The sequence below is a fragment of the Egretta garzetta genome, unplaced genomic scaffold (assembly GCF_000687185.1).
Source record: "Egretta garzetta isolate BGI_Z169 unplaced genomic scaffold, ASM68718v1 scaffold172, whole genome shotgun sequence".
NCBI lineage: Eukaryota > Metazoa > Chordata > Aves > Pelecaniformes > Ardeidae > Egretta > Egretta garzetta.
This window is the reverse complement of record NW_009258951.1, coordinates 1,830,880-1,846,569: the sequence shown is the minus strand read 5'-3', so window position 1 is coordinate 1,846,569 and position 15,690 is coordinate 1,830,880. Positions and strand designations below refer to the sequence as shown.

The 15,690-nt window shown below is 39.1% G+C and overlaps 1 protein-coding gene across 2 annotated transcripts in view; it reads right to left on the bottom strand.

The window, feature by feature from the left end:
* Positions 1–700: 700 nt before the first annotated feature.
* The window catches only part of EIF2A (eukaryotic translation initiation factor 2A), a 22,919-nt gene continuing 7,929 nt past the window's right edge, over positions 701–15,690 (bottom strand). Inside the window, exons 1-14 of one of the 2 annotated variants that reach the window (XM_035890014.1) lie at positions 14,637–15,653; positions 13,719–13,788; positions 13,307–13,381; positions 11,803–11,921; positions 10,551–10,650; positions 10,082–10,164; positions 8,707–8,780; positions 8,420–8,564; positions 7,409–7,525; positions 4,524–5,095; positions 3,083–3,199; positions 2,108–2,236; positions 1,243–1,308; positions 701–1,160 (exon numbers count right to left, since the gene is read on the bottom strand). In XM_035890014.1, the coding sequence (XP_035745907.1) occupies positions 1,095–1,160; positions 1,243–1,308; positions 2,108–2,236; positions 3,083–3,199; positions 4,524–5,095; positions 7,409–7,525; positions 8,420–8,564; positions 8,707–8,780; positions 10,082–10,164; positions 10,551–10,650; positions 11,803–11,921; positions 13,307–13,381; positions 13,719–13,765 (1,710 nt within the window). In that variant the 5' untranslated portion in view covers positions 13,766–13,788; positions 14,637–15,653 and the 3' untranslated portion in view covers positions 701–1,094. Of the gene's footprint in view, positions 1,161–1,242; positions 1,309–2,107; positions 2,237–3,082; positions 3,200–4,523; positions 5,096–7,408; positions 7,526–8,419; positions 8,565–8,706; positions 8,781–10,081; positions 10,165–10,550; positions 10,651–11,802; positions 11,922–13,306; positions 13,382–13,718; positions 13,791–14,636; positions 15,654–15,690 lie in introns of those variants that run through there. The other variant, XM_035890013.1, reaches the window with a different exon arrangement.

Below are 15,690 nucleotides of genomic sequence, written 5' to 3'. Positions count from 1 at the left end.
TGGGGCTGGCCCCGCCCCGCCCCGGGGCGCAGCCGCGGATCCGCGCGAGGCGGAACCCGTTTCAGTCAGTTTAGTATTTGGGAGGAGCCCTGCTGCTTAATTACCTGAAGCGCGAGGGAGCCTGCTTGCCCCAAGTAACGAGGCGGGACCGCTAGGCATTCTGCGCCAGAAGCGACCGCAGGGCCGAGGGGGAGCGCTGGGCACCCCGCACCCTTCCTGCATGTGATGGCCGTGGGGCACCCTCCGTCCCCCCAAATCCTCCCGAGCCTGGATTTAACTGCATGAAACTCCACAGCGAGCGCACGGCCCTGACTGCCCAGCCCGTCGCCAGGGCAGGCAGCGGCAGAGCTGGGCCCAGCCCTCCCTGGGCAAAGGCAGCCTGTGGAGCTTGCGCCTTGGGCGACACCACAGAGGATCCGCTACCAACTTTCCCCTGCGTACTCAGTCAGCTCCTTGCTTTTAGCGGTCACAAAGAAAGGGACCAGAAAGGGGAAAGTGAGAACTGGAAGAAAGGAAAATAAATATCAAAGTAAAAAACTTGCAAGGGTCACGCCAAACAGCTGCAGCATCTGAAGCTTCGTTTACCCTTAGCAGTCTATTGGATTTTTTGTTCATGGTGGCATGGCCTCATTATTTTAAAAGACTGCCCTTGTAACAGAAGAACAAAAGTACTTTTTATTATTAAATGCTCTTTATTTTTATCTACATCCCATTATTGCATAAAGATCACATCTTTTTAAATATAATAAAGCTATCAAAGGGATAAACCTCACCACCTTCCCTCCCTCACACCCAAACAAGGAAAAGATAAACCAACCGGTGGCTTCTGGTTTTTAGGCAGTATGTTTTAAGAACATAAGCACTTTTCTAGCTTGAACAGCAGCAGAACTGGCTGATGTGATATTTGTTAACTTGCTTACGGTTTCACATGTGCACAAATCTTCAGGAAAGCTTTTTAAAAGGCAAGTGTGCAGCAAGTCTGTGGACTTTTGCATCCTCAGTCATTTGCTGAAACATTTTATTGTGTTCAAGTTAATACAAATTACATTTTGCATGAACTTTGTGTTAACGCCACACTGGATTTCCACAAAATTTTAAAGACCCAGTTCTAGATCTTCCAGTTCCTGAAGGAGAGCATTTTCTTTCTGAATCTTCTCCAACTAGAACAAAAAAGCACAAGATGTCACAGATGTAGCTTATTATAAAATGAAACTTGCATAAATGCATACAACTTAACAGTACCTGATTCTTCTCTAGCTGTTTGCCAGCAGCTGCCTGTTCTTTCAGCTGCTCAATTGCCTTTAGTTTCTGTAAAAAAAAACAAAACAAAAAAAACCCCCACACTAAATACAACAATATTGGCGAACCAAGAATAGAAAAAAAAGTCTTATAAGTTCCTGCAATTGCGATCGCCCAAGTTACCGGAAGGCAGGTCTCAATATGGAAAGCGCATTCCATTTAAGCATCTCCAGATGCTCAGTCTGGAATTCCCCACTGATAAAAGACATTTCTTTCAAGAACAAAACCTAGAGAACAGAAGTGCTTCTTCATCTCTGAAACATAAACACCATGCATTATCTCACTGAAGGGCTAGATCCAAATTCAGAAATTACTCCTCCACTATCACTGTCCCTCTTCACCACACATTTTCTTCGGAAAGCCTGGAATATTAATCAAAGCAGAAGACCATGAAAAGCAGGAGGCAGCTGAGAGAAAAAAGCCCCTATAGATATCCAAGATCCAATAAACAAGAAGCCCATACAGCTGCTTTCTAAGCATAAACACCTTTAAGCTGTACACCCACCCCTCAGCTTTGAGGACTGGGTGCACATACTCCAGTATTCATAACAGGAGACTGGAACACTCTTCCGTACACCTGTCAGTGCTGCTACGCTGTCTAGATGCTGCTCTGATAATATCCTTAGGAGTCCTGGCAAGTGACTATCTCTACTGTTTTACAGAGGAAGTTGGTTTACAAATTCAGGAAATGACCATCTATGTAAATGCTACCCAGCTGAGCTCAAGCCACCTTACAGTCAGGCTAGATCTTACAGACCAACTCTTAGAGAAATCTGTTCATTAGAAAAAAAAAAAAAAATCCCCTCACCTTTTTTAAATTCTTTATCTTCTTGTCAACTTCAGGATCTCCTGATGTTACGGCAGGCATGGCACTCCGTGGTGCATTCTGTGAGGCTGAGGACTGTGTGGATTCCTGGTTCACATCAGCTTTGGCCTCCTGTAAATAAATAAACACATTATCTAGAAAATATGTTCAATTACAAAGGGACTGCTAAATGATATTTCTTCTGTCACTAGTTCGCTGGTGTTCTCCAAAATTTGTGACTTGCTTTGATGTACCGCATTACCTATACATACACTTTCCACAAAAAAAAGGTTATCTAAACAACTCACCTTCTGTTTCTTGTTTAATTTCTACTTCCACAAGCCACCAACCATACACAGCATAGGGAAACATCAGTAAGGATGACACAACAAACACATACACAAATCTTTTATGAAGTAGACCAGTGGGTCATTGTCTCCAAAGTAAAAGAAAGGACTCAAAACTAGTGTAAGAAATTTTAAAAAATCTCATTTAAAGAAATTATTGCTTCAGAAGTTAGTAGAAACTGGAAGGCTAATACCAAAAGCTGATTTTTATCTACCTAGCCAAAGAATAGCAAGAAAAGAGGTGACCCAGAACAACCTGTCCTTGGTCTGCCCTGGTACCACGCCTCAGCCCTGCTCTGCTGGGGGGACAAATCAAAGCAGCAAGTCCGTTCTTACCTCTCACCTAAGACTGCAACAAACTGTGCAGATTGTCTAAAGGTGAAAGGACAGAATTACTTTGTCTTAACACCGATTTCAGCTAACAATCACAGCAACTAACCAAAGCTGTTATTTTTAAGTCAACCTTCTGTACCCGCTTTAGTCCAATTAAAAAGTCTACCACCCTCCCCACAACACGTGCAAAAGGTGTGGAGGGCTCTCAGTGCAGCTAATGGTCACTGCTCTGAGACTGGTCAGTGCTCTTTGCAAACACTAATTAACACTATCCTTGAAAGAATTACTTTTGCAATACCTGTTTAGCAGCCTTCTTTGCTTCATGTTTCCTTTGATTTTTGAGAGCTGTTTTAGAGAGTGGCTTATCACCGCTTCCCGAGTGTGGTTTCATATTCTGAGGTGGCTCGTCCTCATGCTGCGGGATATGCAAAATTAACTGTTACAAAATCTGTATTCCATGTTGGCGTGTTCATACAAAACACCTAACAGTGAACCGCCAAACCTACTTAAGATGACACCATATGCAAAGATGAACCATAAAGGAAGAAGGAGGAAAAACAAAGAAAAAAAGAATGAAAAAAGCGTATGCCCTTTCTCTTTCGAGTAGCAGAAAAAGGGTTTCAAACTCATCCATTCTCAGTTTGGATGGGACTATCCCATACGTCCAAAAGATTTCATGGATTTCTGATAAAATAACAAAACCGTCATGTTTTTTATCTCAGGAGGGAAATAAAATCAAAGAGGAATAAAGCAGCACAAAATGACTGAAGCTTGGCATTTTGCTTTTGTTGACAACATTTTAACTCGGAGTCCTAATGACAAGAAAGGAAAAATGGGTTGCTGGGAGGGAAGATGGGGTGGGGTTTCTTGGGGAGGTGGGGGGTGTTAGATGGGAGGTGAAAAGGAGGGACTGTTTAGTCTTGGTTTTTTAAGGTTACTCTTAATTGAGGAGCTGGATTGTTTTAATGCATATGATGAGATTTCTTGCACATGTAAGTAAATAGAATTATTTAATTTAACACATCTTTTCTCTACTATCTCTGCTTGTTGATAACTTGCAAAATCAGACATCAGTATGATTAACAGATTCCTCACAAGCCAAGCAACAGTCTTTCCTTCAAAAGCACAAGGCTCAAAATCAAAGCTAAAACTTACACATCAAGGGTGCAATCATTAAGTGTAATTAGTTGCTACTCAGCCTACTTTGAAAACTAATTAGACAAGTAGGTTACTATACTCAAACCTGTTTAAATTGCAGCTGACTTGTTACCAATCAAATCTCTCTCTAGCAAGTAAACTTACAAAAAAAAAAAAAAAAAAAAAGCTGTTGAGAGGACAGTCAGCCAGCTGTCTAGCTGGGTTTAGACTGCTAAGTCGGCTCACCCAAATCAGAGGCTTCTATCTTGAGTACCCAATTTCGCTATAAACCCAAATTGCAGTTTATTGTTCCAGTGCATGTTGTAGAAAGAGTTGTTAGAGTTTGCAAATGACTTTGTAAAAGGAGAGTATTTAGACCAAAGAAATACCAGTTTTCCAGCATATATTCTTATAAACAGTGAGCAAAGTTTCAAAGAGGATTATCAAGAAAACCTCTCAAAACCCCCACAATACTACTGTCAGTCTGATTACTCTTCTAATGTCTCTCATTAAATACATACACATATTTGAGGCCAAGCTTCAAAGACAGACAAAGCAATGAAACAGAACAATTTTGTGCATACATGAAACTGTCTACTTACAAGCTTGGAACTTGTTACAGGTTTGTTTCTCAGGGCTGGAGGTCTGTACGCTTGAGCGGGCTTTGGCTCAGCACTGGGCAATTCACTGGGAACTGCCTGGTATTTTACTGCTTTTGCTGGGAACACTCCATCCAGGAAGGGCTGCCAGGAAACCTGCCACATTTCTTCATTTGATGGAACTTCATAGGTGTGTAACAGAGAGCCAGTGTAGTGCCATATCTTGTAACCATTACTGACTCGTAGCCTGGGAGCACACGTAGCTGTTACAATATGTTCCCCATCAGGACACCAAGCAAAGTATGTGGAATCCGAGGCTACTGGTTTGGAAATGAGTTTGTAGTTTTTAACATCCCACACTTCCATCTGTCCCCTGAGATTTCCAAATCCTGCTAGCACTAGGATGTGTCCATGGGGGCTGTAGTAGGCAGCATTGCGAGGACCGGTTCCAAAATCAAACACAGGGTCACATTTCAGATTAAAAACGGTTGCTTTGGCAGGCATAAAACCATACACAGCACAGAACTCGACAGAATTGGGGTTCCAAACAACATCATAAATAGGACCATTTTTCGCTAAAGGAAAAGGAAAACATGCAGCTGTTGTTAGGAGATTGCATCTTTTCAGTGCAAGCAAAAATAAAATCAATAGTGATTCTTAACTTCGTGCTTTGCTAAAATGCTGTGATCTAATTATTGAAAGTGAAAATTAATGCTGCTAACAACAGAGGAAGAAACAACATTTTATCTTCTGACAATTTTAGCTAAGGTTTGCAACAGTAACTTCAGCCATTCCAAATTACCTCTGTAGGGTCAGCATCAGCACTTTTAACAGTAAGCATTTTTTTTTTTTTTTTCCTTGTTATGCAAGTATGATCTCTCAGGACCTTCTCAAACTGTCCCAGTGGAAACCTGCAAAAACAGGAGTTTTATACCAGCTGGATACTAGTTCCTTTTTTTTAATCTAAGAAATATTGCATAGCTCAGCAAAATATTGTTTTAAGTTATCTTTAAACTGTGCTCACGCATGGTATTTTATAAGACAGATTTTAAAAAGGGAGCACACACAAAAAATGGTTTGACACACAATGATTAAAACTTGATATTGTTGGAAGCTATTCTGGGTATCAGAACATTAGGAGATATTGAAGAATAGTGAATTAGTGATGGAAACTCATGTAAAATATACAGGGGCAAGTAAAAACAGTAGCTCATTATAACATCTCATAATCTGGATATCTTTACCTGTATTTCAGACAAATGCAAAGTGCATTACTGGCAATTCTTAAATCCAGATGTTGACCCAAAATATCAAACTATTTAAATTGTTCATTCCTGTTGTTATTCTAAAGCCTTGTTATCTTTAGAAACTAGGCTGTGCAATCACACTGTCTGTGTGTTTTCCCCTTTAAAACCTTTTAGATGACATTAACCAGATACAACTGCAGAGACACGAGGTCTGAAAGAAAATTACATTCCTGCACATTTCATGACAGGAGGCAGCTGGAGAGATGAGGGCAGCTTTAAATGGGCTTCAACAGCTAAGGCAAATGCTGCAGCATGAGCATGTATTAGTCAAAAATGAAAAACCCTCTACAAATGCTAGTGTGAAAAAAGCTTCAAAACTGGACCTCAAAAGTAACCAGAAGATAAAAAAAACAAACACAGGAAATGAGGCACCTCTCACTCCAAGTACCCACTACTTGCTTTTGTTGGAAAAAACCAGTTTTACAGGAGACATAATTTTGATTTTTTTTCCTTGAAATGGAATAGCTAGATGAAATGAAAAGTAATGATAAGCTGTTTAATAAAGATGCATTTCAAAGGGCAAAGGTTTTAATAAGCATGTAATTAAACAACTAGTGTTCTCAATCCAGGAAAGCGCTCCCAGAGAGATTCTAGATACTGAGTTATAATCCTGATTATTTTTCCCCAGTGAAGTTAGCAACAAAGGGAAATGGGGCACAGTACTTGCTACCACAAGTTTTGCTACAGAAGGCAAGCTGCAGATGTTCTCCCAATGAGCACTAGTATTGAAGAGCATATATCCAGTCACTCTGCAGTCACATAAGCATAGCCAGCCTACATCACCCCATCCCCAGTGTTTTGAAATATTCACAACAAACTAGCCTCTCTATTATCCCAAACAAGGCAGGTGTTTAACATAAACAACAGCAACTCAAGATAGTGGAAAAATACCACTATAGGGGAAATGAACAAATGGACTTCCAGTTCAAACAACATGCTGAAATTAGGAGCATCAACTTGCTTCTCCCCAATGTGTCATTTTTATGTCTTAGAACTCTTTCCATTTTACTATAAAAAGAGGAATTCCTTTTTGAATTACTTCAAAAAAAAAAAAAAAAAAAAAAGAAAAGCTCTCACTCTGCCCCTGTTCCTGGAGTAACAGCATCAACTGCGTGTCTAAAGGTGCATGTAGGATTATTCAGCTTGGTAACATACTTTCCTGCCCATTTTGGTTTCTCAGACATTAAGCTGGTTCCATTGCCAGGTTTTTCCTTTGTAAACATGCACAATTTCCTTCCTGTACACATCAACACCCTCCCAAGCAGATTATTTGTAGATTTTAACTGAAAGTGTGTGCGCTCTGCCACTGACATTAAGACAAGAAGTATACCAAAGACAACAAGATAATTCAGCTATTAAAAAAACCAAACAGAAACCAACCCACCTTACTCCAGATTTAAAAAAAAAAAATAAAAAAAAAATCTGGTGAAGGATTTTTTGTTAAGAGTACTTTTTTTTTTTTTAAGATTACTTCATTAACTAACAAGAACCCCCCCTCATATATTAAACAAAAGCTGGTGAAACAGCAGTTCCCACTATCAAGAGCTATAATACAATGAAAAAATGCCTGGAGCTACTTACGCAATTGTACAACAGCGCTTTCTCCATTTGTTGCAATGTAGTGCAGAGTTTGCTCTCCATAGTACGAAGCACCTGTTTTATCAACTTCTGTACTAGCTATTACTAGCACAGCAGTGGCTAACAGAACAGACATACAGTTACTTCAATACAATTATTGCAAGTTATATAAATTATTTCACAAACTACCATGAACAAGGAGAAAATAATTTTATTATGAATTCTAGTTAGTTGCTTGTGTATCAGTGCTGGCATCATTTCCTTCTGAATTTAATTTTTCCTAAATGTTAATGGAACAAATATCCTCGTTTCTCAGATGAAAAGTGTAAGCCAAGTCTATTCATTCATCATTGAATTATGAGAAAGTGAACACACTTTTGTAGCCATAAAAAAAAAGATACTAATCTGACTAAGGCAGGAACCAAGCATCCTGATCAGTCCTTGAATAAAATGTTTCATCAACAGCTCTTGTATGTACCCCTATTTTACCCAAAACTGTGTGCCCACATGTGGTTTCTACATGTATGTAATACCCTCCCTGTATTCCAAATCAAGTAAAATTGTTTTTACAAAATTATTCTGAAACAGCTCATTGCTAACAAACAGGAAAGCACACAGAGGACTGCACAAGTCATCCCAAATACGATACCTCTGTGTATATACAGCTTTACAGGTTAAGAACAGTTTATGCTCTGGTATAATCTTATGTTTACAGTCTAAATACATTATCATCACAGAATGCAAAATTCAATTTGAATTTACTATTCAACTGCAAAGTTTACCAACACATAGAATATTCTCAATTACAATGTAAAAAAATCATGGAGGTCAACACAGGAAAGTTATGAGCACTTCAGGGTATTCAGAATTGTAATCGTAACATTGCATTGGCATTGATGGATTCCATAAGTATTTATCTGCACATGCAAATTAAATGCAGAACCCACACAGTAAACAAAGCAATTGAATCCAAAATGGGTGGAATATAAAAGTTTAAATATACAGCTGTTATACCTTTTTTGTTCCATAGCATTGTCACTTTGTCAGCTTTAAAGAAGCTTTTATTAGCTAGTGCAGACTGAGGGCCACCGAAGTTGGGATACTGATAGAGTCTAACGAACGATGGTGCACCTTTACTGCCCGGAACATACACAGCAACCTAAAACAAAACCATGAGATTTTATTACAGATGATATTCTTGGTAGCACAGGCTCTAGTCACTACTAGTACACTGTACTAAAATTAATATTTTATTTTTTAAGATATCCAAGAAAACAAATTGGAACCATCATCGGAAGTACCTTGGTTGGCTGTGCTCCTGGAGATAACACAAAATCATTAACCTTTTGCAAATGTAGTTTATTTGCAATAGTACCTGCAAAAAAAAAAGTCACAGATATGATGATGTTAGCCTGGATTACTTAACTATACCCTTTTTTGGGTCTGTATCATGGATAATAAAGAACGGTGTATATCAAGATAAAGGATTTCTTTTAGTAGGCAAACCACCATTACCTTCCCATTTCATCACATTTTTATTTACAAAACCAACTTGAACTAAGCCTAGATCTGAAATCCAGTATTTAGTATTTGGAAGTTAAAACAGCAAGGAAACTTCTGAACCCCATGTGAATGAACACTGCTCATGTTTTAAGCAAGGCACAGTGTTCTTCATCTTATCTGTGCTGACTTCAGAGGAAGCAGCATCAGTCATGTCCAGCTAACATGCACCATTACACAGAGCCAGGGATTCTCCCCTCACAACTGCACTGGATGATTCTTCCTGATAGGAGGCGTCCACAAAGGCCTGTTCTGTGCTGAACACTGCTCCTTTACAAAAACAGCTTACGGGAAACGCATCTTTAAAAAAGTAAACAAACAGCAGCAACCCACAACCTTATTCCAGCAAGGAAAGTCTGTGCTGAGCGGCAGACCTCGTGCTGGAACAGACATTCCATGCTTCCCTAGTGTAGCTTCATTAACATCAGTAGGGCTAGTTCTCAGGAAACTGCATCTCTCAGACTATATTTTTAGCTATCCAAATAATTCTTGCAGCAGCTTTAAAAAAATCCAACCAACCAAACAAAAAATCCCAAACAAAACCCCACCAAAACCAAAAATACAGATCACTGTTCTCCCCCCAAGAGTCTTATTCTACTCCTTTAAATTTTTGTTCTGATTAATTTTTATCTTCCTGCTTTTTTCTTCCCCTTCCCCTTTTTGACCTCTACTGACTCCAAATACTCTACCACTACTAGTAAATTTCCTTGAAAAACATGCTCTAGCTTCACAACTTCATTTTTGCCATCAATATAAATTTTCTAATGAGACATTTTTTAATAGTTCATCAACAGAACACACAACCCAAAGACGTAATGATAGATCATGTTATCTACTGACAATTTTCTGGATCTCATTAAATGAGAGACAATACAAAATCAGGCCTCTAATTGAAAATTAGATGCATTTCATACTAGATAAGTCACTGAAAAGATAAGTGACAATATAATTCATGAAAACCTAATGATTCTGAATTCCAAATTCAAATAGAATATAGGTAAAAGGAAGCAAAAGAAGACATGAGGAAAAAAGTTGAAAGTGGAAAAAAAAAACCCACCCAAAAGAAGATGCCTATATAGAATGCAATGAAACTATCTTATAGAAATACTTGCGTACTAAAGTTGTTGTTTTCAAAGAAGTGCAATTCATTGTTTACATTCCTGGCACAAATACTTTCATCATCTGCCCAGCAAGGACACCTACATTTAAAGAAAAAAAATAGAAACACTGAATGATGCTCATCTTTAGCAGTCTAGGTTTTTTCCTCCATTTTTAAAGCCAAGCAAGTTCAAACGTGACACATGTTTCAAATCGACAAATGACATCTGCATAGTAAAAAATATACAACTAGACTTAGTTATTGTCTCTCCAGCTTTCTCTGTGGTGCAAAATGATAGTGAATTTATACTAAGAAATGAACCTTATAACTACATACAAAGATACTTACAAGCACAGATACTTGCTTTCAGCTAGTAGCAGGCTATATTTTGAAAGCCAACACCACATTAAAAGCTCCATTTACCTGCATCAGATTTTGGAAAATACATTTCTTTGCAAACAATTAACATCTGGAAAAGTTATTTACCAGTTCTGCATCTTTTTCTGGATGAAAGACTTAAAACATTTTCCAGTTTTCACATCATGAAGTTGCAGGTTGGGCACCCCCGCTGTGCCATCTTTAGCAGCTGCAACAAAAACATGGATTACAGCAGTGGTCTCTGGGGATTAAGTCTGCTTCACCATGATGACATTTCATCTCATGATTCTACAAGCAAGCAAACATGCATAAACTTCTAACAAGAAGCATCCCACCCCCCGAGGGACTAAACCCAAGACTGCTTTACCTATTAACGTAAGTCTTTCAGTCTACAGAAGAGCTAACATTTGGAAGCATAGGGTTTCTACTCCCAAGACAAGGACCACCAATACTAAGACAGATTTTTTTAATGCGGGTTTTTTAATAAAAATCAGAAGTTGTCCTCTTGGCAAACAATGAAGGTATGTTCTCCATTCCTACATTTTGTTCTTGCAAGAATGCAATGCATTTTGTCCATCACACTACAGTTACAGCTTTATCTGCAAGCTATAAAAAATGGTTCTGCTGGTTGTAAACTCTCTGTACCCTTCTACTCACTCTGGATACTACAGCCTGTCTAATTCTACCAGTGATTCAAAACAGACCTCCTAACAGTCCTCTAACAGTCCACAGTGGCTATCATTTCTGTCACTTGTGGCGCCTTGTCTTATTCTACAACCTGCCCCAGATCACTTCCCGCTCACTCAGCTTATGGCCAGCTCTTTCTGTCTAAGGAAGCATTTACACCGTCCACTTTAAACATGCAACTTAGTTGACACTGAAGCTATCTAAATCAGGGACCTAAACTCCATAGAGAGACAGAGGAGAGAATGAAGCTCTCTGGACAATGAAGAACACTCAGGTCAGATACACCCAGTGGAGCACATGACTACTCTGAGACAGCTTACAATTTTCCTTGTCTATACATGAATATAAACTGCTTGAATGGCATATTATTCAAACACACTCTTTGCACTAAGATCAGTTAGCAATTTTTAGAAACACATGATTTACTTGATAGAGTAATTGTTAGTATGTGCAGTCTAATTTAGTGTTGGTAAGAACAGTCGATACCAGATGCTTTCAGAAGATGGCATCCTTCTCTCCTCCACTATGTACTTCATTACCCATATAATTTTCTGTACATTTTCTATACTGCTCATTTAGCCAATAAATATGCTACAACAACAAATCAGGTAATGGAAAGCCTGCAAACTTAATTAAAATATGCAGTTACCCCGTGTACTTTTAAAATACTCACTTGTGTAGGCCTGCCATGTTGCCAGAACATTATTCTTTGGCGAGAATTCAAGGCAAACTGCCTTTGGAAGATCAAAGGAACACAGTAACTCAGCACTGGTGACATTAACGATATTTACTCTGGAACCAAAAGATGCTATTTCAATAAAAATAAACTTGGAATAGTTAATTAATAGCCAAGGTAACTTTTCACATACTTGACTTTTCTAGATCTGTTCCAAATTTGGCCAGTGTAACAAAATTAGAAGAGCTTTTTTTTCCCCTTCCTGCTTTTATTAAATTTTTGAAAGAAAACATGTTTAAAACCAGACACCCAAGCATAACAGAAACTAAGTGAAAGCACTGGTCAAAATATATCACATATTTTTATCTGCAACATTTAAACTCTGAACCAGAGACAGGATATACGTTATCCATAGAGAGTCCATCCACACTTCCACAGTGCTAAAGCTAAGCAACGGCCAACAGAAAGATTCTAACTTAATTAAAAAACACATTTATTCCACATTTTTAAAGGTCTTCTATCTGTAAGGATACAACATTTAAGATTTAGGCTTTTTGAGGTTTGGGGATGCAGGGAGACATGGACAATAAAAAGTGAAGGTCAGACAGCTGAACAAATAGGGTCAAGCAGCATCTCTGAACAATATATACTAAAAATCTGCCCTATATGGAATCCAAAGAAACAAAAAAGATCACATCAACAGTGGCTTGGATGCATCTTGTTCTCAGACGCTGCATGAGGAGCCTGTTCCTTGCCATCTCACTAACTGCTCCCCCTCAAAAATGAAGGAAGATAGCCCCCAAAAAAGAGGCACGGCAGGATTGGGAAGATTTGCCATTTGGACTATTCTCATTACAAATGACAAAAATATTTTTTTTTTAATTAAAAATGAAGAGCCCGGATATTTTGGAGAACCAGAAACAACAGTGAAAGTAATGTATCCTATATTTAAGTTACCTACTTCAAAAGAAATGGTTAAATGCTATTACTAAATAATTTTTTTAACCTGTTAATAAGAATGCTGACATTTCAGAAAAAGCCTTATCACCTCTTCACAGCAACCACCCTACGATGCACTCTTATGTGAAGGACAATCTCTAGCAAACTCTAATGCACCTGGTCTCTAAAAAAAGAAACCTTGTGACGTTTGTATGTAAGGTGCACAGAATCTTCATTTTCTGTGAACTTTACTAACAGATTAATCCCAGAAAACCAGGTACTATCATACTGAGAAGTAGGTACAAAAAACCCAGATAAAGCATATCCAGATTCCACAGGAATGGGTGCATTATAAATACAAGAAAACCAGTAAATATTTCATCTGATATTCAGGAAACAAAGCCACTACTGTGAATAACGCAAAAATAAACTGCATTTGAAGCATGTATGTAAACATTTTCATTAACAGCGATAGCTGTTACAGAGACAAGAGTAAATGGGGCATAATTGATTTGGTTTATTTAATACAAACGAAATTATTAATATCATAAAATGCACCAACTTTTCTCCATTGCACCAGGCAAAGAGGGAACCATCCTTGCTAAAAGCAACAGCTTTGCAATTTTTTCCATAGTCCCTAAAGAAATAAGAAGCGCACATTAGTATTCAAACATACTGCGTAAGTTAAGGTATTTTTAACAAAAAGAAAAAGCAACACACCAATTTTCCTGCTGTGCACTGTTACAAAGTGCTGTGTGGGGGCAATCTACTCTGCAATTGTTCACTGATTATGACCTGGACAATGAGAAGTCAGTCAAGTGTAAAGACTTCAAAACCATCAATTTTCTGAACTACCGACAGTAAGAAAAAATTCACTTATATTTCTACGTTTTTCCAATTTTGGAGTCTACCTTTACTTTTTAGAAAATGATTAATTTTGTGCAGAAGATCAAAAAAAGCGATAATAACAGTACCTTTGAAACGCTGTGCTCTCTGTGAAACTAGGCGGCCCATTCACCATATAAAGCCCTTCAGATCCTCTCACTGGAAGAGTAAGTGAATAACTACTCAGTTCAAATTCAGAAAATTGTCTAAAGCAAAAGCTTTTTCTAATTTATGAACCTTGAGACCTGCACACACTTTTCCCCTGCTTGCATTTTAGAGTAAATGAGAGAGAGGGTTGTAAAGGAAATTCAGAACATAACCCGTGCCGAGACACCTGGCTTTGCCTCACAGGATGACCTCAAACTACAGAAGAGCTGCAGCTGCATAAGGAAGGAGGGTGAGACAACATCTCATCCTGAAATGGCTGATGGTCCTCAGCTCTCAACCCTGCTGTGGGAGGTGCCTTCATGAAGCCTAACTTGTAGAAGCTGAAAGTTCTCCATCGATGCAAGAGCTGACGGGAGTCCTGCACAATGGAGCTGAAAAGGGCTGCCTACATATTCCCCTCCCCAAAGCGAGGATTAGCCGCCTAAACACAGGAAGAGCATTTGCCAAAGAAAGATTGTGTTGGACTGATTTTTTTTGCTGACACGAGACAGGACGTGCCCTATTGTTAGTTTCAACATTGAAGTTCAACTTGGAAAACAGAAGGCATGAAAGAAATATCAAAGTAAAATGTGTTTCAAACTTCTTTTTTTTCAGACACATTGCCATGCTTATGGCACTAGAAAACAAACAAGAAGTAAAGACAGATTCATGCAAAATCATGCAGTTGGAATTGTTACATAGTGAATAAAACAATTTTTTTTCAGGTAGTTCTATTACAAGCTAATTAGAAGTCAAAGTTAAACCACAAAATGGGCAATTGTTACGTAGGCATTAGCTGTGTTTTATGCATGATCTTGGGGTGCCAAAGATGCCAACTGAGGTGACAATTTTTTACTGACCAACACAGCTCAAGAAAGCAAGATCTGTACTAGCTCAAGCTGCAGGTTCTACAGCAGTATTATTTCAAGGAAGCGGTAGGGCCAGCGGTGCACAGGATGTCTCACAGCAGAATGGCAGCACTCTCGCTCAGCTGGGTCAGTCTGCTTGTGAACCACACAATGGAATCCACACGCAGATCCAGCGATGCAACGCCTGGATGGCAGTAACGTCTGCCACCAAACACCCTTACACTGCTTCAGAGCTTCTCTTTTAACTGCCAAGTATCCTTACTTCACCTCTCTCATAGCACTTTAGAAAATAACAAATAAAAAACATTTTAAACAATATTTTATTAAACTGGAGAGAATACTGTTTTGATAGATTTCAAATCTCCACCTGCTCTATAGCCCTGTACTTCACTGGGGGTACACCATACTCCTAGCATCCCTCAAGGGCACATTTTAACAATGCTTTAAGTACGATCCGCTAACTTCGCACCACTGCCTCAAGTCTATTCTCCAGACTCCCAAGAAAAATTAAAATCCAAATTCATAACAGATTATAGACAGTGTCAAGCAGTCCAAAATTCACCCTGAACAGCTGCAGCCCCCCCAATACACCCAAGAGAGAATAAATGCAGACATTTAAAGCTTAGAAACAAAGGAAAGGAAAAATACATATCCCTTATGTCACAGACAACTTAAAAAGTAAAACAGAAAGAAAAGGAAGAAGGACTCTTAAAAAAAAAAAGGCTGTAAAATGCAGTGAAGGTGCTTCAGGCAGCTGTGAGCCCCTGGTAGCTGTTAAGCTGTTTGCAGGAACCCCGCTAGGGTGGTCCCCCCGTCCTGCAGGCCCCTGGGGCTCCCAGCACCCGCTGAGCCCTGGGGAGGCATGGCTGGGCCAACGGGCCTGCCCTGCTCTCACCCAGCCGCCCTGTCTCCTCTGGCACAGCGTCTCCAGGAGCGTTTCACCAGTTACCAGCTGGCCACGCGAGAGAATTAACCCAGAAAAAAAAAAAAAACAAAAACCAAGCTTTAAACCCCATGCTTTTAGGTCCCCGAGCACCTCCCCGCG